The 21,465-nt window shown below is 48.3% G+C and overlaps 1 protein-coding gene across 2 annotated transcripts; it reads right to left on the bottom strand.

Annotated features, from left to right (window-relative positions):
- Positions 1-12,991: 12,991 nt before the first annotated feature.
- LZIC (leucine zipper and CTNNBIP1 domain containing) lies at positions 12,992-21,463 on the bottom strand. Of its 2 annotated transcripts, none has more exons than XM_069742895.1 (7): positions 21,406-21,463; positions 18,701-18,808; positions 18,472-18,607; positions 17,940-18,038; positions 17,700-17,795; positions 15,475-15,556; positions 12,992-13,326 (listed from the first exon to the last, which is right to left on the bottom strand). In XM_069742895.1, the coding sequence occupies exons 2-7, from the start codon at positions 18,799-18,801 to the stop codon at positions 13,268-13,270; spliced, it is 573 nt and encodes a 190-aa protein (XP_069598996.1). In that variant the 5' UTR covers positions 18,802-18,808; positions 21,406-21,463; the 3' UTR covers positions 12,992-13,267. The 2 variants fall into 2 exon arrangements, with proteins under 2 accessions (XP_069598996.1, XP_069598997.1); XM_069742896.1 differs by lacking the exon at positions 21,406-21,463 and adding an exon at positions 21,196-21,396.
- Positions 21,464-21,465: the final 2 nt, after the last annotated feature.

Below are 21,465 nucleotides of genomic sequence, written 5' to 3'. Positions count from 1 at the left end.
TACCGGGAACACCCCCACAAAACCAGCTGTATACCGGGAACACCCCTCCCATATACTGGGAACACCCCCACAGAACCAGCTGTATACCGGGAACACCCCTCCCATATACTGGGAACACCCCCACAGAACCAGCTGTATACCGGGAACACCCCTCCCATATACTGGGAACACCCCCACAGAACCAGCTGTATACCGGGAACACCCCTCCCATATACTGGGAACACCCCCACAGAACCAGCTGTATACCGGGAACACCCCTCCCATATACTGGGAACACCCCCACAAAACCAGCTGTATACCGGGAACACCCCCACAGAACCAGCTGTATACCAGGAACACCCCTCCCATATACTGGGAACACCCCCACAAAACCAGCTGTATACTGGGAACACCCCCATAAAACCAGCTGTATACCGGGAACACCCCTCCCATACACTGGGAACACCCCCACAAAACCAGCTGTATACTGGGAACACCCCCACAAAACCAGCTGTATACCGGGAACACCCCTCCCATACACTGGGAACACCCCCACAAAACCAGCTGTATACTGGGAACACCCCCACAAAACCAGCTGTATACTGGGAACACCCCCACAAAACCAGCTGTATACCGGGAACACCCCCACAAAACCAGCTGTATACCGGGAACACCCCTCCCATATACTGGGAACACCCCCACAGAACCAGCTGTATACCGGGAACACCCCTCCCATATACTGGGAACACCCCCACAGAACCAGCTGTATACCGGGAACACCCCTCCCATATACTGGGAACACCCCCACAGAACCAGCTGTATACCGGGAACACCCCTCCCATATACTGGGAACACCCCCACAGAACCAGCTGTATACCGGGAACACCCCTCCCATATACTGGGAACACCCCCACAAAACCAGCTGTATACCGGGAACACCCCTCCCATATACTGGGAACACCCCCACAAAACCAGCTGTATACCGGGAACACTAACCCCCCGCCTAATACCAGGAACACCCCTTCCATATACTGGGAATACATACAATACCACTGAAATCACCCCATAAGATCTGACCAATACTAGGACACCCCACATGAACTGTCACATACCAGGAACACACCACAAGAGCTGCCGAACACTGGGAACAACCCACAAGACCTGTCATAAATTGGGAACATGCAGAAACTGCCAAATACCGGGAACACCTCCTGTTGTAAAGAAAAAAATAAAATCCATAAAGACATCTCCCGAGAGGGGACATATCACTCTCACACTGAACATACGGGATTAGTACTGGGGAAGTGAGAGAGCTTACACTTCAACCTCCACTGAAGTAGGGACTTCCTGCAGCGACCAGATAATTACAACAGGAGATCTGCACGGTGGCTCAGTGGTTAGCACTGCAGCCTTGCAGCGCTGGAGTCCTGGATTCAAATCCCACCGTGGACAACATCTGTAAGGGGTTTGTATGTTCTCCCCATGTTTGCATGGGTTTCCTTCAAGTTCTCCGGTTTCCTCCCACACTCTAAAGACATACTGGTAGGGAATCTAGATTGTGAGCCCCGATAGTGACTGTAAAGCGCTGTGGAATCAATCGCGCTACATAAGTGAGAAAAAAATAAATCTGCTCTCAAACCCAGACACTAAGCCAAGGATTTGTTAACTCAGAGGTGGAGAAGTACACTTCAAGGCAAGAGCTTCCTCTATTTAAAGGGCTAGTCTGAAACACTCTGGAGCCAGTGGTCAGTGATGAATATTGGGGGTCTGCATTGATCTGATATTTGTGGGAGATATATTTTCAGCATCGTAGCAAAGGGAGGAACATAAAGCATCCACTCACAGCACTGTAAGACCATACTAACCCCTCCAACTTAATCAGGACGATGGATGATGCTATCCATGTAATGATTTAATCTCTATAGAAAGGTAAACTCGTGACAGGAAACATGACAATATCTCCCACCTGGGACCTTCAGGGCCAAAGATATCCTGAAATTTGGGGATCTCAATCTTATAAAAGACCTAACACATCCCACAACCAGCCCCCATATAAACTCACCAAGAGGCGTAATTTTGAGCAAATAAAAAAAACAAGAGTTTGTGTTTCTGTCAAAGTTCATTCTGGAAGACAGTTTTCTGTGAGACCGTTTCATTTTCTTAATCGGAGCGCTTCCCTTCATAAAGATAAGAGCTGTTCCTGCAACATTAGGTTTAGTACTTCTCTTTCATTACCCTTTTTATTTTATCGGTTTACACCTTATTGTTTTGTTCCTATTTTGTATCATCTTTGTATAATTTTTATTTGAACTGCCTACCTTTCCAGATTAAATATATAAAATTTAATAGCTCTGTTCCTCTTGCTCTGTAAACCGCGTCCCTAAAGCCATACGCTACCTGTAACAGGCGTTCAATCGGCCTGTATAAACAATTGGTGGTGGCAGCGAGTACTTCCTTTCCTCTTTCTTTTATTATTGCGTAGTTGGCAGTGACCATATTGGGGTGTATATATAAAAATTATATATATATATATATATATATATATATATATATATATATATATATTCCATGCATTGGAATCAGAGAGGAACAGCGGCATGTAAAAGCGTTGACACCCCTGGTCAAAATTACTGTTATTTTGAACAGTTAAGCATGTTGAAGATGGAATGATGTCAGAAAGGCCTAAAGTTAAAGATGACACATTTGCTTTGTATGCTAGGCAAAATAAAAATTACATACATTTTAAAAATTACAAAGAGGAAAATGGGCTGATGCAAAACTTTGGGCACCCTGCATGGTTAGTATCTAGTGGCACCCACTTTTGCAAGAATCAAAGCTTGTGAACACTTTTTGTAGCCAGACAGTCTTTCAACTCTTGTCTGAGGGATTTTTTATCCATTCTCCCTTGGAGAATTCCTCCTGTTCTGTGAGATTCCTGGGTCGTCTTGCATCCTCTGCTATTTTGAGGTCTAGCCGCAGATTTTCAAAGATGATCAGATCAGGGGACTGTGAGGGCCATTGTAAAACCTTCAGCTTGTGCTTTTTGAGGTCGTCTATTGTGGATTTTGACATGTGTTTAGGATCATTATCCATGTATAGAAGCCATCCTCTACCTCTTTTCGCCTTCAGCTTTTTTACAGATGGTGTTATGTTTGCATCAAGAATTTGTTGAAATTTAATTGAATCCATTCTTCTCTGTACTCGTGAAATGTTCCCCGTGCCGTTGGCTGCAACACAACCCCAAAGCATGATTAAGCACGGGGTGGATCAATGGTTGGTGAGATGTTCTTTTCCTGAAACTCTGTGCCCTTTTTTCTCCACACATACCTATGATCATTGCAGCCAAATAGTTCTATTTTAACCTCATCGGTCCACAGGACTTGTTTCCAAAATGCATCAGGCTAGTTTAGATGTTCTTTTGTATACTTCTGATACTGAATTGTATGGTTTTTTTTCTTCTGACTCTTCCATTAAGGCCACGTTTGTGCAGGTGTCTCTGACCATTAGAACAATGTGCCACAACTCCTGAGTCTGCTAAATCTTTCTGAAGGTCTTTTGCAGTCAAGCATGGGTTCTGATTTGCCTTTCTAGCAATTCTATGAGCAGCTCACTGAAATATTGTTTTGTCCTCCAGACCTTATCTTGACCTTTTTCAGTAAAAAAATTCTCTCTTTATTTAAACATCTTCAGCAATAAAAAACAACATCATGGGGACCCCCCATAGGCTTGCCGCGTTTCGGACCCAGTAAATACAGTCCTTCCGCAAAGGCCTTTATCGCTGAAGATGTTTAAATAGAGAAAAAATGTTTTACTGAAAAAGGATTCCTGTGACAGAAGTCTTCTGTTTGCACACGTGGTAGTCAGCCACTGATCTCCAGGCACGGACGGTCTCAGGTATATTTTAGTGAGCAAAGTTTTCTTTTCCCTTTCCTATCTTATCTTGACCTACACTCCCCTCTGCTATATACACTTACCTCTAGCAGTCAGGGATTGCCAGTGTTCATTTCATACTGCCTGGTTCTGGAGTTGGCGGTGTCGGTTCTTGGAGGAGGTGTTTGGAGTGTTGTTCAGAAGACTGTTGATTGGTGATTTGTCTGTGTGCATATCCTCATCCTCTTCTATTTGATTTTTCCTTCCCTTACTTCCCGGTGTTCCACTCTGTTGTTTGTGAGTGCATATTTTTATGATTGGCATTTTCATTTATCCCTGTAAGTCTACCCTAGTTAGTCTGGTTTGTGTATTCTTATACATTACTATTCCCCACTGCCCTGTGTGTCATCTTTAACTTTAGGCCTATTAGAGATCATTTCATTTCAACTTGCTTAACTATTCACAATAACAGTAAGTTTGACCTGGGGTGCCCAAACTTTTACATGCCACTGTATACCATACGCTCACTGTGCATCCCCCAATAACATGCCTAGAAGTGTAAGTGTCCGCGGCCTCAATCAATCGTCAGTCAATTGCGCAATTGTCCCGACGACTTCAGGCAGCGTACTTGCGTCTGCTGTCAAACTGGTAACGGTGGCGGGATCTGTCTGCTATTATATGTGACACCCCACAAGACCTGACAAATACTGGGAACACCCCACTAGACCGTCTGTATTCCAGGAATATCCCAATAAACCTTTTGAATACCGAGAACACGCCATGAGATCTGCCATAAACCGGGAACACCCTACAAGACCCTCCATATACTGTGAACACCTGCCGAATACCGAGAACACCCCACAAAACCCGCCATATACCGGGAACACTCCAGAACATTTGCCGAATACCAAGAACACCCCACAAGATTTACTGGGAACAACCCCAAGACCCACCGTTTACCAAGATGTAAATTTATCCTAAACCTGAAAAAAAATGGCGAAGGCTCATGCGTTGAGAACGCGTCTGACCACCAGTATTGTACTGTGTGCCCCCATCATGGCCAGTGGCTTCCAGTTTGGGGTTATGTCTTTCCCAACTCCCTCCATGCCGCAGATGAAGCTGATGTTCTGCAGATCCGCCCAGTCACGTCTTTTAGGTCTCGTTGTGTTGCCTTTAATTCATTATCGTGTTATTCTTGTATATAATTAGCTCTGGCGGGGGCACGTAGGACATGTCAGGGGGTTCACATTTCACCTCGGCGTCCTCGGCCTAGTTTTCATTTTTGCACAGAACACGCTGTAATGGAGGCTTCTCGCCTTTGTAGCTTTTATTTAATGCTGTTGAGATAGGAATATGCGCCGGTCGCCCTCGCGGCTGTCAGTCAGATCTTAAGAAGGTCACTTTGATTTCTGCGAACATTCGCTGGAAGACGCCACTTGGGAATAGCAATTTAATTCCGGCAGCTCCGCAGTGACAAGAAAAGGCAGCGGTTCTGTGACTAATTACAGCCGGCGAGGAGGCGGCGCGCTCCTGTGATGGATCATGTGGATGAGCAGAGCGTTTCTTCCTGGCGTTTGTCACATTCAGCGCAGAATATTCCGCACGGCCCTGTAACAATGGCTTGTACCTCACAAGGAGATAAAGGAGGGAATGTCGCAGCGCCGAGCTACAGATCACCCGGCCTCCGGGATTTAGACAGCGCAGGCCCATATATCGGAGAAGTGCTTATACAGCAATTCCTAAAGCATATTCCTTATGAAATAACAGGATTTCTTATTGCGCCGTTCCTCTGTTATTCCTACTGGAATATATATATTTCAAAAACTGGCATCTTCTTTCTAAAACAGGTATCTTGGAGCGGGCACGTCGTCATGTAATGCTACATGTTCCGTTTCTCGCCAGAGATGCGGTTCTTCCAAGCAGGGAACATTGGGATAATGGATCTATGGAATCTCCTTTTTCTCGCCCTTTATAGGAATGGTCAGCACATATAGAATAATGGATAGGTCATCAATATCAGGATCAATGGGGGTCAGACAATCAGTACTCCCACCGATCAGCGGTTTGCAGGCCGAATATACACAGTGTACAAAGTCAGATCAGCACAGCGCTGTACACGGTGTTGTGGCCGTCTTCGGTACTACAGCTCAGCTCCTATTGATGTGAATATGATCTGAGACGCGAGACTGAAAAACGACAACTCTGCACCAAAGATCGAATTCCCCTGCTGGAATATGCTGCATCTGTAAATCCAGACAGAAAATCTATTGCATATCCGACTCATGTGAACAAAACCTTTTCTGTGCGATATTAAGTCAGCAGCGGGTGCAAAAGGAAACTAGGATACAGCAAACCCACCGGATAACACAAGTCCATAGCCAGAAGGCAGAAGAGGGGCATAGGCTCTGGCTGCTTTCCCCTAACCATGGGGCCGATTCCAGGTCTTCTGATGAATGAATATAGATGGGGCCCTATAGGCAGTCCGCCATTACACAAGTATAAGTATATTGTAAGTCATGTAAAGGAGAACCAATGTCGTCCACAGATCGGCATTAGGAACAATCCACTAACAATTTCCATCTGGCAGATTTCTCCTGCTCATCATCACATGCAGAAGACACATTTTACCGGTTTGTCCTCCGTGACTTGCACATATATAAATCGCCATAGCCACGACTTCTGGCCGCTCGTTATTAGCCGCAGACCTGGACAGTCGCAGGTTATTGTACAATCAGTATCAGATCCCGCGTGTCTGCATAGCGTCAGGCGGCAGGTGCAAAAGGAAACGATGATAAGGACGGTGCGATCCCTGGACTGTCCGTGGCCTCCAATATAGGAAACAATATAATCTGGAAGTGACATGCAGTCGCAAGCTATACATTGGCATAGGGTCGGATGAATAAATCGCCCTGTATAATCACACGTGATTGCTTTTCCTGGTCTATATTTAGCGGCCGTTGACCACAAACATCTTGGGCTCGGTCCAGCAACTGGTAATGTTATCATGATGTTACTGACAGCCATGAGCTACGAGGAGCAGCGGTGGACGGGGGCAATTACCAGATGAACTCTAAGAACAGGGGACTTTTTTTGAGTCTACTAAAATGAAAATTTATCTTGGACTACAAGTTTTAGTAGACGGTAATATTGATGAACTATCCTTAGGATGCATCTTCTATATCAGATCGATGGGGGTCCGACCGTGACACTCCCACCAATTGGGTAATTAAAGGGGCTAATCATGTGCATGGAAAAGAGCTGCAGTACCATTTATGGCCACCGCGAACAGTACAGAGCTGGGGAAAGCTTCTTAAAGGGATACTCTTATCTTGATTTTTTTATACCATATTTTCCATCTACGACACATGCTATAAACAGCTGATAGGTGCAAAGATGGGGCTGTGGACCCTAAACAGCAGGACTGCATCTGTCTATATATACTTCAATGGAGAGGTGACCCCTGTGGCTGGAAAAGCAGCAGGTTCAGCCAACTTTAGTATATCTAGCCTTAGGCCGAGTTCAGACAGTCATGCTTCATGCTAACCACTCAGAACGATCGGACTGACATGAAAGACAGCCAAAACAATGAAGAGATCCAGAAGATAATTAAATCAAGGCTTTATTAATAAAAAACATATCCAGTGCCATAGTGCACAAGCACCTAAACAGGAAATGGGATGCCAAGTTGTACAAATTGCTATAAGCATATATAGCCATACAGTATGGAGCAGATGCCGCACATACACTCAATATATACCACTAGAGTTGCCTAAGCATAGTAACAGTAAGACCATAATAAGCATGTATAATTACAAGAGGCAAATGCCATATCTACCTGCGGCTGACCCAGCGTCCCACCTCACCCCAACGCGTGTTTCGCATCCAGCGTGACGCCCCCGGAAGTACTTTCTAACCAGCTGTAAATATTTGTAGAGCATACGGGTTATATTAGAATATTGTCCTTGCTGATATAGTGTGAATACGGATCAGGAGACCCTCGGCCAGTCCAGGAGTTGGGGTCCGTCTGTCTATAGCCGTACTTAAACCGCACTAAGAAATGGACACAGTTGTATCAGTGTGGACCTCCGCTAAACCCATCATCACCAGCTGCACAGCTCGCAGATGGTTTGTTACAATGTATCAGGCCAGTATCGTCTACACTAGATACAATTGTATCCAGTTGGAATAGCTACATACAGATTCATGGCCTCTGAATGGAAACTTGAATATTCTCATTCATTTACAGCAAGCAGTGATACTGAAAATGATAAAAAAAAAGTTTATTAGTAAGTTGTACAACTTTCCATGCATATGCAGATTAACCTGCTCTGCTAAACATCTACTGCAATCGTAGAACTACAGATAGCAGCATGTCGCCATCAGAACTCGGTATTGGGTTTCCGAAAAATACTTTTATTATTTTTTCCCATCAATGTCTAAACAAGTTGCAGAGAATCGTCTCCAGTTTCATCTCTGGCAGATATATGATCCTGTGACACGCTGGACGCTGCAGACCCCATCCTGACCCCAATATTAGGAATATCTTCACACCCCGAACAAAACCCTGCAGCTGACTGCCCCGAGCTCAGATTTCACCTCCATTAAAACTGCTGAGAGGAGCGATGCCAAGAGCAACCCAATCACCCCGACCCGGTGCGCCACCACAGGCCACCATGAACCCGGCACACCGAGAGAGACCAGAAAATAGGGATTCTCCTGCAAGGAAAACTACTGGGAGATTAACATAAAAGATAAGCGAGAGATTTATTGTCTTAGTTTATATGAAACACATTCATTAACTGCGTACTTCGGCTGCTGCAGAACCTCATTTATTTTTAAAGAGGTTCAGGTTAATAATAGATTGAATAATGGGGAAAAAAAACTCTTAAAATTAAAGTTCTGCAGCAGCTGCGGTCTTCATCTGCCCACGAAAGCCAAATGCAATAAATGCCTTCTTTATGCTCAACGGCTCTGTCTCAACTGAGACCAAAATCACTAACGACCTACTTACAGCCAAAGCTAATGGACAATACTCTGTACTCCTCCTTCTAGACCTGTCCTCTGCTTTCAATACAGTTGACCATTGTCTCCTACTACAGATCCTCTCCTCCTTTGGCATCAAAGACCTCGCCCTATCCTGGATCTCCTCGTACCTTTCCAACCGCACATTCAGCGTCTCCCACTCCCATACTACCTCCTCATCCCACCCTCTCTCTGTTGGAGTCCCCCAAGGCTCTGTTCTATAGCCCCTACACTTCTCAATCTATACACTTAGCCTGGGACAACTCAAAGTCCCATGGATTCCAGTACCACCTCTATGCTGATGACACTCAGATCTACCTCTCTGGCCCAGACGTCACCGCTCTGCTGTCCAGAATCCCAGAGTGTCTATCAGCCATATCCTCCTTCTCCTCTTGCTTCTTCAAACTCAATGTGGACAAATCTGAACTCATCATCTTTCCTGCATCCCATAGATCTTCCTTACCTGACCCATCTATCGCAACTAACGATATCATACTTTCCCCCATACCGGAAGTCCGCTGCCTCGGGGTAACCCTTGACTCTGCCCTGTCCTTCAAACCGCACATCCAAGCTCTTTCCACCTCCTGTCACCTCCAGCTCAAAAATATTTCCAGAGTCCGTCCTTTCCTCAACCGTCAATCTACTAAAATGCTTGTGCATGCCCTCATCATCTCCCGCCTTGACTACTGCAACATCCTTTTCTGTGGCCTCCCTGCTAACACCCTTGCACCTCTCCAGTCCGTCCTTAACTCTGATGCCCGAGTAATTCATCTCTCTCCTCACTACTCCTCCGCTTCCCCTCTCTGCAAATCTCTTCACTGGCTCCCATTCCCTCAGCGTATCCAGTTCAAATTACTAATACTGACCTACAAAGCCATCCACAACCTGTCTCCTCCATATATCTCTGAACTAATGTCCCCATATCTTCCCTCACGTAATCTCCGGTTCTCCCAAGCCCTCCTTCTCTCCTCCACACTTATTCGCTCCTCATCCAACCGCCTCCAAGACTTCTCCCGAATATCCCCCATCCTCTGGAATTCTCTGCCCCAACACGTCCGACTATCAACCACATTCGGATCCTTCAGACGGAACCTGAAAACCCATCTCTTCAGGAAAGCCTACAGCCTGCACTGACCCCGCTGCCGCCTCATCACCAACGAAGCTACCGCCTCACCAACACCGGAGCTACCGCCTCACCAACACCGGAGCTACCGCCTCACCAACACCGGAGCTCCTGCAACCCTCAACCTACTGTCTTCTTCCCCATAATACTGAAGAATGTAAGCCCGCAAGGGCAGGGTCCTCGCCCCTCTGTATCAGTCTGTAATTATTAGTTTGTTTACTGTAAGTGATATCTGTAACTTGTATGTAAAGGTAACGTCACACTCAGCGACGCTGCAGCGATATAGACAACGAGCCGATCGCTGGAGCGTCGCTGTTTAGGTCGCTGTAGAGACGTCAAACACGGCAACTCCAGAACGATGCAGGAGCGATCCAGTGACGTAACGGCGACTCACTTATCGTTCTCGCTGGTTGTTCGCTCCATGTAAAAACATTGCTGGCATCGTTGCTTTTGCTGTCAAACATAACGATACACGCCGACCTGACGACGAAATAAAGTTCTGGCCTTCTAGCTCCGACCAGCGATGGCACAGCAGGATCCAGATCGCTGGTGCGTGTCAAACACAACGAGATCGCTATCCAGGACGCTGCAACGTCACGGATCGTTGTCGTTCTCGTTGTAAAGTTGCTGAGTGTGAAGGTACCTTAACCCCTTCTCATGTACAGCACCATGGAATCAATGGTGCTATATGAATAAATAATAATAATGGCAGAACAAGGAGAAGATCAACCTGAAGAAAAATCTGTAAGGCCAGTCTCACACGTCCAGATAATTCCGGTACCGGAGAAAACGGTACCAGAGTTATCCGCGTCTGTGTGCTCACGTAGGCCATCCGTGTGTGATCCGTGTGATGTCCGTCAGTACGTTTTTAGGGTACGTGTGTCTGTGTCCGTGTACTGCAACAATTTTTACAATTTTAACCCTATGACAGGAAAAACGCACACAGATGGCACACGGACAGCATCCGTGTGCGGTACGTGTTTACGCGGACCCATTGACTTTAATGGGTCCGTGTGATACGTGTGCTCCCAAACACACTGACATGTCTCCGTGTTTTGCAAATGGACACACGGTCCGTGAAAACACGCTGACATGTGCAGACGCACATTTATTTTAATGTGTCTACGTGAGTCAGTGTCTCCGGTACGTGAGGAAACTGTCACCACACGTAGCGGAGCCACTGACGTGTGAAACCGGCCTAAGACATCTGCATAAAAAAAGACAAGCGGCGCCGATGTAGAGCCACTGATGTCTGTGCAGTCATAAACCACTGAGAGCAGAAGTGACTAACATTGGAAATCTGGTGACAGCAGAGGTCAGATGTCTCCAAAGTGACAGCTCCTGAGGGTTGTACCCAATATACAATGGTCTCCGATATACGGCGGGGCCTGTGTGGAGTCCATGGTATACCGTGGTGCCTGTGGGGTGTTCCCAGTAAACGGCAGGTCTTACAGAGTGTTACCAGTATATGGTGGGTCTTGTGGGGTGTTACCGGTATACGCCAGGTCCTGTGGGGTGCTCCCAGTGTATGGCAGGTCCTGTGGGGTGTTCCCGGTATATGGCGGGTCCTGTGGGGTGTTCCCGGCATATGGCGGGTCCTGTGGGGTGTTCCCGGCATATGGCGGGTCCTGTGGGGTGTTTCCGATATATATGGCGGGTTCTGTGGGGTGTTTCCGATATATATGGCGGGTCCTGTGGGGTGCTCCCGGTATATGACGGGTCCTGTGGGGTGCTCCCAGTGTACGGCGGGTCCTGTGGGGTGCTCCCAGTGTACGGTAGGTCCTGTGGGGTGCTCCCGGTATATGACGGGTCCTGTGGGGTGTTTCTGATGTATATGGCGGGTTCTGTGGGGTGCTCCCGGCATATGACGGGTCCTGTGGGGTGCACCCGGTGTACGGCGGGTCCTGTGGGGTGCACCCGGTGTACGGCGGGTCCTGTGGGGTGCACCCGGTGTACGACGGGTCCTGTGGGGTGCACCCGGTGTACGGCGGGTCCTGTGGGGTGCACCCGGTGTACGGCGGGTCCTGTGGGGTGCTCCCGGTATATGACGGGTCCTGTGGGGTGCTCCCGGTGTACGGCGGGTCCTGTGAGGTGTTTTTGACAGACAGAGATCCTGTTGACGCTTTGTCACCAAATTCCCAGATCTCAGTCGGATTAATCATCTGTGTGAAGAACTGGAAATACAAGTCAGGTCCATTGAGGCCGCACTGAGCAACTCACAGGAATTACAGGATCCGCGGCTGATACCACAGGACGCCTGCAGGGAACTTGTGACATCCGGACATCGACGGGTGAGACAGGGGGATCTACGCGATATTGTTGGTATTAATGTTATGGCTGATCGGTGTGTGTACAGTGAAGTCTCGGATACATCTCAGATTGGTAACACAATGTCAGCCGCCCCTGGAATACGTGCGCTAGACGTTCCCAGCAGCCGCCAGCTCAGCGCACACCTGACGCTGCACAATTAGCTTAATGGGGGATTTCATCTACAAATTTGTGGCACAGAAGATGAAGGCGGCGGCACGAGCGAGGGGGGATTATGCTTAATCCTTATCCGCAGCGCACAGGAGCCGAGGAGAAGGTTGTGCGGATCGGAGAGGAAGATAACAGTAATGTGGACTTCACAAAACGTTCAAGTGACTTCTCTACAAAAGGGGCGAAGTGGGCAGATTGTGTGACACGGTTTGGACTTCTCAGGCGCCAGGTTTGATGCCCGTCACCCTCTGCACCCCATAAAGCTACAGCATGATTTTATAAAACGAGACATGAGCTCGGCACAGTTGTCGCTTCCCTTCCCCCACTTTTCTTATAGCAAATACAGAATAAAGGAGTCCACAGGGGGCGACACTGAGCACCAGATATCCGTGTAATAAAAGGACATATGTCAAGGAGATCGCTCTATGTAATGGAGATAAAAATGTGGGGTCCCAAGTGTGACCCCCGCACCCCCAATGGCTGAATGAAATCCTCTGTTTAATCCAAGGAGAAGAAAACTTTCTATTTGTATAATTTATTATCGTACAGTCACATTACAAAAGAACAAGTCTATGAAAAAACGTGCGTGGAGAAGACACCGAACACTCCCGCACAACATCGTAAAAAGCTTCAAATAAAAAAAAATCTACACGGACGGTAATGCCATTATCCACGGGATGGATCCTAGAAAAATCCCCAAAGTATGAAAACTGCAGATTACAAAACTGAAAACGTACGTCCTCCTGCCATCACCATCCGGCCTGTGCAACGTGAAACATCGCCCGCGCCGACACCTCACTTCTTAGCGTTCTCCACCTCAATACTCGCCAGAGCCAAAACTTTGTCTCCCGATCCTACAACACAAAACACACAAAAAGCAAATGAGAACGACTGCGGACAAGCAAGGGTTAAACTAGTCCTAATCCAGATCAGCCACCAGGGGGCAACAAAAACCAAACTGGGGGCAACAAACTTCACCTCCGTGAGCAGAGATTGGCTGAGGGGGCATTTCCAAAAACACCGGCGCCTATTGCGGTTGTTCTTTGTTTTGTTTTTTTTTTAAGGGAATTAAACAAAAAAATAAATAAATCAGCAATTCTGGCAATATTTTTTTTTTATTTTTTACAATATTTATCTTGCAGGATATAAATAAAACATGTCAAGTTTATTTTTCAGGTCCTGTTATTTCGATATTCTAATGCTGGTAGAGCGATCCTCTGATCACCTGTTCGGCACTGTGTACATAAATTCGCCACTGACCATCGTCAGGCAGGGCTGGCATTAGCCTGAACGCTGCCCCATGCAAAACTGACCCCACCAGATTGGTTTTTTTTTTTTACCCAAAGCACAAATTTGAGTAGGAGGCCATTTTTTTAATATCCTATAAAATTAATTTCAGATTTCTTTGCAGTCTAGGCTCACACCCGTTGACAATGACGCAAAAGCAGATTTTGAAATCTGTAAAACAAATCCGCACCGAATTATGTGGCATTGGTGCAGATTTGCCTTTGATTTTCTTGTGTCTTATCAAAAGATAAAACCAAGGATTTTGAAATCCACAGAAAAATATACAACGCATTGTACATAACGCACCTCAGCTGCTGCAGAACCTCACTAATACGCATCACAGCTGCTGCAGAACCTCAGTAATACACACCACAGCTGCTGCAGAACCGCAGAGTACACCACTCAGCTGCTGCAGAACCTCACAGCACACACCTCAGCTGCTATCGCTACAGTAAATTGATAGAATGGCTTTTAATTCCACACTGATCTGCAGAGAGCACGGACGCCATGTAATGTACGAGGCTTCCGATGTTATGATGCCACCAGATAAGGATCCTGACAACCGATTCCTAATGCACAACCCCCGGGCTGCAGGCATCAGACATGGGAGCCATTATTGCAGCCGGATAGGATTTACTGTGATGCTGCTGCCCAGGTACGATGTGACCAGGATGACAAGAGTCCGGACCCCAGCGGCTTCGCCCTGCTCTGCTCCCTCGTCTGACAGATCGCCCTGTGCTTGTTACTCTGCACAGTAACATGACGCATCCTAATGGTGTGTAACATGCACTCTGTTAGGATGTCGCTCATCTTGCCGATTCGAACGGTCGTCACGTGATCGCTCACATGAAATTTTCAGACTTGTGGTCGCGTGCGACAACTCTCAAATGAAAATAAGAAAAAGTATTAGAAAAAGTAAGACGCAGGAGGAGACGTCAGTCATCACACAACCACAAGTCGACAAATCACATGTGAGCCATCACCTGATGCTTTTATGCCCCCCGCTCAGCCTCCACAGTGCTCTACTAAAAGAAAATAAAAGCACAAATCCAATCTCTCAGCTGTCCCACGCCGAGTGGCTCGTTCCTTTCCTTCATTTATTGCCTGGCTCCCTGCCCCACACTTAGGGATCATTCCGACGTCTGACCAAATGCTCAGACTGGCCGCGGCTCTCCCGACATTAGCGTGAAGCCATCATGCTCGGGTCAGTAGTCCGGTAGTCAGTCCGTGCATTAGCGGTCTGTGCTCGGACCAATTTGCACAGACATCGGCATAGCGCCATACATGAGGAAAACGGATCAATAAATTCTGATCATAATCTGATCAAAGTTCTGCGGCCAGAGCAGTGCAGTCACGTCGTCCCCTCGCTCTGGTGTAGACAGCTGGCTGAGAAAACAGAGAGCGCGGAGGAGAAGTTGCCCCCCACAGTCTGCCTGCCCGGAGTCTGTGCCGAGCAGAAAATTTACTTCAACTCTTCCTGCAGCGCCCCCTCTGACGACTGGCAGCCGGCGCCCGGTGCTGAATGCTCAAGTGTCCGATAACTATTCCTCCTTGATCTTCCCTCACTCCACCAATCATATGCCTGCTTGGTTCAGGCAGTGACTTATCTCGCTCAAGACCAAAGTATCGATCATGTTAAAATTCAATTTGTCCCTCTTGCCGCTTTTAAAACAAATTTAGCGTTTGATTAAAAAACAATATAAGTAATGATTTACCTAATCCATCTGATACCTTCTGAAACTGGCTGAGGGCCGCACCTGCATTCTCTGCCAAGAAAGCCTCATCCTCTGGAGTCAACTAAACAGAAAAAAACAATGGAATCAGCTTTAATATTTATAATTTATCAACCCGAAATCCCAGAGCCCACAAATCCCATACATGGAATCTTATAGAATGTCTGTCTGCAGCCACCACTAGGGGGAGCTCCCTGTATACAGAGATACACGATAAGATCCTGTCTGCAGCCACCACTAGGGGGAGCTCCCTGTATACAGAGATACACGATAAGATCCTGTCTGCAGCCACCACTAGGGGGAGCTCCCTGTATACAGAGATACACGATAAGATCCTATCTGCAGCCACCACTAGGGGGAGCTCCCTGTATACAGAGATACACGATAAGATCCTGTCTGCAGACACCACTAGGGGGATCTCCCTGTATACAGAGATACATGATAAGATCCTGTCTGCAGCCACCACTAGGGGGAGCTCCCTGTATACAGAGATACACGATAAGATCCTGTCTGCAGACACCACTAGGGGGAGCTCCCTGTATACAGGGATACATGATAAGATCCTGTCAGCAGTCACCACTAGGGGGAGCTCCCTGTATACAGAGATACACGATAAGATCCTGTCTGCAGCCACCACTAGGGGGAGCTCCCTGTATACAGAGATACATGATAAGATCCTGTCTGCAGACACCACTAGGGGGAGCTCCCTGTATACAGAGATACATGATAACATCCTGTCTGCAGCCACCACTAGGGGGAGCTCCCTGTATACAGAGATACATGATAACATCCTGTCTGCAGCCACCACTAGGGGGAGCTCCCTGTATACAGAGATACATAAGATCCTGTCTGCAGCCACCACTAGGGGGAGCTCCCTGTATACAGAGATACATGATAAGATTCTGTCTGCAGCCACCACTAGGGGGAGCTCCCTGTATACAGAGATATATGGTAAGATTCTGTCTGCAGCCACCACTAGGGGAGCTCCCTGTATACAGAGATACATGATAACATCCTGTCTGCAGCCACCACTAGGGGGAGCTCCTGTATACAGAGATACATGATAAGATCCTGTCTGCAGTCACCACTAGGGGGAGCTCCCTGTATACAGAGATATACGGTAAGATACTGTCTGCAGCCACCACTAGGGGGAGCTCCCTGTATACAGAGATACATGATAAGATACTGTCTGCAGCCACCACTAGGGGGAGCTCCCTGTATACAGAGATACATGATAAGATACTGTCTACAGTCACCACTAGGGGGAGCTCCCTGTATACAGAGATACATGATAAGATCCTGTCTGCAGCCATCACTAGGGGGCGCCCTCTGTATACAGAGATACATGATAAGATCCTGTCTGCAGCCACCACTAGGGGGAGCTCCCTGTATACAGAGATACATGATAAGATCCTGTCTGCAGCCACCACTAGGGGAGCTCCCTGTATACAGAGATATATGGTAAGATTCTGTCTGCAGCCACCACTAGGGGGAGCTCCCTGTATACAGAGATATACGGTAAGATACTGTCTGCAGCCACCACTAGGGGGAGCTCCCTGTATACAGAGATACATGATAAGATACTGTCTGCAGCCACCACTAGGGGGAGCTCCCTGTATACAGAGATACATGATAAGATCCTATCTGCAGCCACCACTAGGGGGAGCTCCCTGTATACAGAGATACACGATAAGATCCTGTCTGCAGACACCACTAGGGGGATCTCCCTGTATACAGAGATACATGATAAGATCCTGTCTGCAGCCATCACTAGGGGGCGCCCTCTGTATACAGAGATACATGATAAGATCCTGTCTGCAGCCACCACTAGGGGGAGCTCCCTGTATACAGAGATACATGATAAGATCCTGTCTGCAGCCACCACTAGGGGGAGCTCCCTGTATACAGAGATACATGATAAGATCCTGTCTGCAGCCACCACTAGGGGGAGCTCCCTGTATACAGAGATACATGATCAGATCCTGTCTGCAGCCACCACTAGGGGGAGCTCCCTATATACAGAGATACATGTTTCTGTCTGCAGCCATATACTGGATAATAGGGGGAGAGCTAGGGGGAGCTCCCTGTATACAGAGATACATGATAAGATACTGTCTACAGTCACCACTAGGGGGAGCTCCCTGTATACAGAGATACATGTTTCTCTCTGCAGCCATATACTGGATAATAATCTTTAGACATTTTACCTTCTCTCCCAGTTTCCGCAGTGCGGTCAGGATTTCTCCTTTCTGCTGGGTGTAAACATCTCGGGCTAATTTTCCCACCATTAGATCTCGGTCCATCTGTAAAATGAGACAAATACCTAGTTGTAGGAGGTCACGTACCACATCGTTTCCAAAAAATGCTGACAATCTGTGAGAAAACCCAATGGCCAGTCCTCTACCACTTTAGCCATAATTACGAAGAAAATTAAAATTCTCTCTCACCTCGGATAACCGCGTCCTCAGCTGCCCCGGCTGCTTCTTGGCAAACATCCTGATGACCTCGGGGGTCTTGAACGCTTGGCTGATGGCTGCTTGAATGGCCTCAAAGACAAAAGGAGCTGTAATATATGAAACTATCACAGAGAGAAAGAGAACGATGGCCGCTGCTCCCGCTGCAAACCAGATCATAGTAAACCCACAAAAATGCCTTTAATCCGGTATCAATGGGACAAGATCGGCGCTGGATTGTCAGACATTCTGGATTACTGGATGGGTATAGAAGGGTCATATAACAGATAGGGGTTGTAGATTCCCCAACCACTGGGCAGCCGCAGGTTTGTGATCCCTGATTTAGGACATATTCACATGAAGGATGTTATGATTCCTGTGGCAGTAATTCCTGGTTTCTGGACCTGATCTATAACAGCATCAGATCTGACTACGAGGGTCCTAGCCCGGCTCAGGAGAGTCGCAGTCAGGCCAGGAATTGGGACTGCAGCCATAACACGTTCTTGTGAATCTACAGGTTCCTCACCAGCTGCATCCCGCCGAGCTCATCCACCAGCGTCATGTTCCCTGCGATGATCTTCTGCAGAGAGTCGTTGAACTCACTCAGCTGCTCCAGCGTCTCTTTCTTGGTCTCCTCATACTCATCAGCATCCAGCTCATCTCTAAGAGGAAAATGAGGATACTACTCCGCGGCACGCTGACATATTGCACGGCGATGGTATTCATCATGCTGCTGTATAATACCAGTATGATACCTGCATTCCTCCAGGTCTTGAAGCTGTTGCATCAGACGATCCAGCTGCTCTTCTAAGTTCTGGCGGAGTTTACCGGTTTCGCTCTTCCCTCTCGACGCCATCTTGCCACTAAGAAGGGGAAATGACAAGTGTTATAATCCTCCGCAAGACCCAGAATGTGAGGTACTAGGTGCCATGTTGGAGTAAACATTAAGGCTTGGCAGCTGCACTGTCCTGCCGGAGATGACCATGCTGGATGTCCAGGCTCTTCTGCAGACAAGTGTGGCCACTTCTTACAGGTACTGGTGAAAAGTACTATCATATAGGAAGATGGCTGACGGCCCCAGCACTGGAACTGCAAAGACTGGAAGTGCCGTATTCTGAGGAAGGAGATGCCAGCGGCCCGTGAGAAGAGAGGAGGTGCTCCAGGCTGGGGATCAGCAGAAGGTGAGGATAGAGGATCTCCACTGATTATGGGGGGGGGACGTATATTTCTAGATCACTTTGTAATGACATCGTAGTGTGTGCAGCCACTACATGACATGACCCTTATCTGGACAGAAAGTGCCAGGATATTTTCAACTTGAAAGCCAGTCGTCAACAGTTAGGAAAATGGCACTGCAGTTGGCACTCGTATGTTAGGGGCATCTTGTACCGTGTACGATGCAATGCACCAAACGTACAAACATGTGCACTGGGACATACTGGAAGTATGATGTATATGCAGGAGTGGGCCAGGAGGGAGTGCACATCAGCACATACAGGGGGTACGGCCCAAGGGTTCCCGGACCGTACAGCGGATATTACATGAAAGTCCCCAGACCATACAGCGGGCATGACGCGACAATCCTGGACCGCACAGCTGCCACAACATAAGGGTTCCCAGACTGTACAGCTGGTAAGGCATTAAGCATCCCAGACTGTACAGCAGACACAGTGCTAGGTGTCTCAAGACAGTATGGCACGAGAGAACCCAGAGCGTACATCAGGAACGGCACGAGAGATCCCAGAGCGTACATCAGGCACGGCGTGATAGATCCCAGATCCTACATCAGGCACGGCACGAGAGATCCCAGAACGTACATCGGGCATGGCAAGAGAGATCCCAAACCGTACATCAAGCACGGGACGATAGATCCCAAACTGTACATCGGCCACGGCACGAGAGATCCCAGACCATACATTGGGCACGGCATGAGAGATCCCAGAGCGTACATCGGGCACGGCGCGAGATCCCAAACCGTACACTGGGCACGGCACGAGAGATCCCAGACTGTACACTGGGCACGGCACGAGAGATCCCAGACTGTACACTGGGCACGGCACGAGAGATCCTAGACTGTACACTGGGCACGGCACGAGAGATCCCAGACTGTACACTGGGCACGGCGCGAGAGATCCCAGACTGTACACTGGGCACGGCACGAGAGATCCCAGACTGTACACTGGGCACGGCACGAGAGATCCCAGACTGTACACTGGGCACGGCACGAGAGATCCCAGACTGTACATTGGGCACGGCACGAGAGATCCCAGACTGTACACTGGGCACGGCACAAGAGATCCCAGACTGTACACTGGGCACGGCACAAGAGATCCCAGACTGTACACTGGGCACGGCACAAGAGATCCCAGACTGTACACTGGGCACGGCACAAGAGATCCCAGACTGCACATTGGGCACGGCGCAAGGGATTGCTGACCATACATCAGGCACAGCGCAAGGGATCCCAGACCGTACTTCGGGCACGGCAGGAGAGATCCCAGACTGTACACTGGGCACGGCACGAGAGATCCCAGACTGTACACTGGGCACGGCACGAGAGATCCCAGACTGTACACTGGGCACGGCACGAGAGATCCCAGACTGCACATTGGGCACGGCACGAGAGATCCCAGACTGTACACTGGGCACGGCACGAGAGATCCCAGACTGCACATTGGGCATGGCACGAGAGATCCCAGACTGCACATTGGGCACGGCATGAGATATCCCAGACTGTACACTGGGCACAGCACGAGAGATCCCAGACTGTACACTGGGCACAGCACGAGAGATCCCAGACTGTACACTGGGCACGGCATGAGAGATCCCAGACTGTACACTGGGCACAGCACGAGAGATCCCAGACGGCTCGGTGTGTGGTGTCCCAGACAGTATAGAGGGCGCGGCACAAGTGACCGTCCAGCAGGTACTCGGTGAGGGCGCGCGGGTCACAGCGGATGGACTGTAGAGCCGGCACTATGGTCAGATAGTTTTTTTTCATTCTCATCTTGCATTTTCTGGTCCGGATTTTCCCCGTGTATTTTAATATTAATCTTAGAGCCCAGAATTAGTCGGCTGCTCTGAAACATTTTTGATTCCTTTTTTTTTTACATTTCTGCTAAACAAAAACGCACATAAAATACGAGAGAACCGTGCAGAAAACTCGTGCAGAAACGCTGCAGATTGCAATGTAGAAACCGGCGATGCGAGCAGCGACCAGGAGCCGCACGTCCCTGGCGGGAGATTTTACCGAACGCCGGTGAAGGGTGAAATCAGCAATAAAGATCCTGAACACGGAGCGTGACGGAGGCAGGACACGTCCTGGGCTACTGCACACAATGACCTCCCTCCTTTACACCGGTCCTAGCAGGGTGAGGACAGCGCCCGAGTCCCCCGACCACAGCCGCCCGTCACACCCTGCAGGTGACACAGACACCGCCGCCACATTACTGCTCCCTACCTGGCTCCGGCGCTGGCTTCACAAATGCTGCGCGCATCCTGATGACGTCACTGGAGGGCA

The sequence above is a fragment of the Ranitomeya imitator genome, chromosome 10, assembly GCF_032444005.1.
Source record: "Ranitomeya imitator isolate aRanImi1 chromosome 10, aRanImi1.pri, whole genome shotgun sequence".
Lineage (NCBI taxonomy): Eukaryota > Metazoa > Chordata > Amphibia > Anura > Dendrobatidae > Ranitomeya > Ranitomeya imitator.
Note: the sequence above shows the minus strand (reverse complement) of the source record. Positions and strands in the feature narration are given on the sequence as shown.

Bases quoted from the DNA above. Each gene is read 5' to 3' on its own strand.
- LZIC (XM_069742895.1), bottom strand. From the start codon at position 18,801: ATGGCGTCGAGAGGGAAGAGCGAAACCGGTAAACTCCGCCAGAACTTA. The intron at 18,039-18,471 runs GTGAGGAACCTG...TTTGTCTTTGAG, and splicing joins AGCTCGGCGGGATGCAGCTG to GCCATTCAAGCAGCCATCAG. The intron at 15,557-17,699 runs GTAAAATGTCTA...TTTTCTGTTTAG, and splicing joins TGCGGAAACTGGGAGAGAAG to TTGACTCCAGAGGATGAGGC.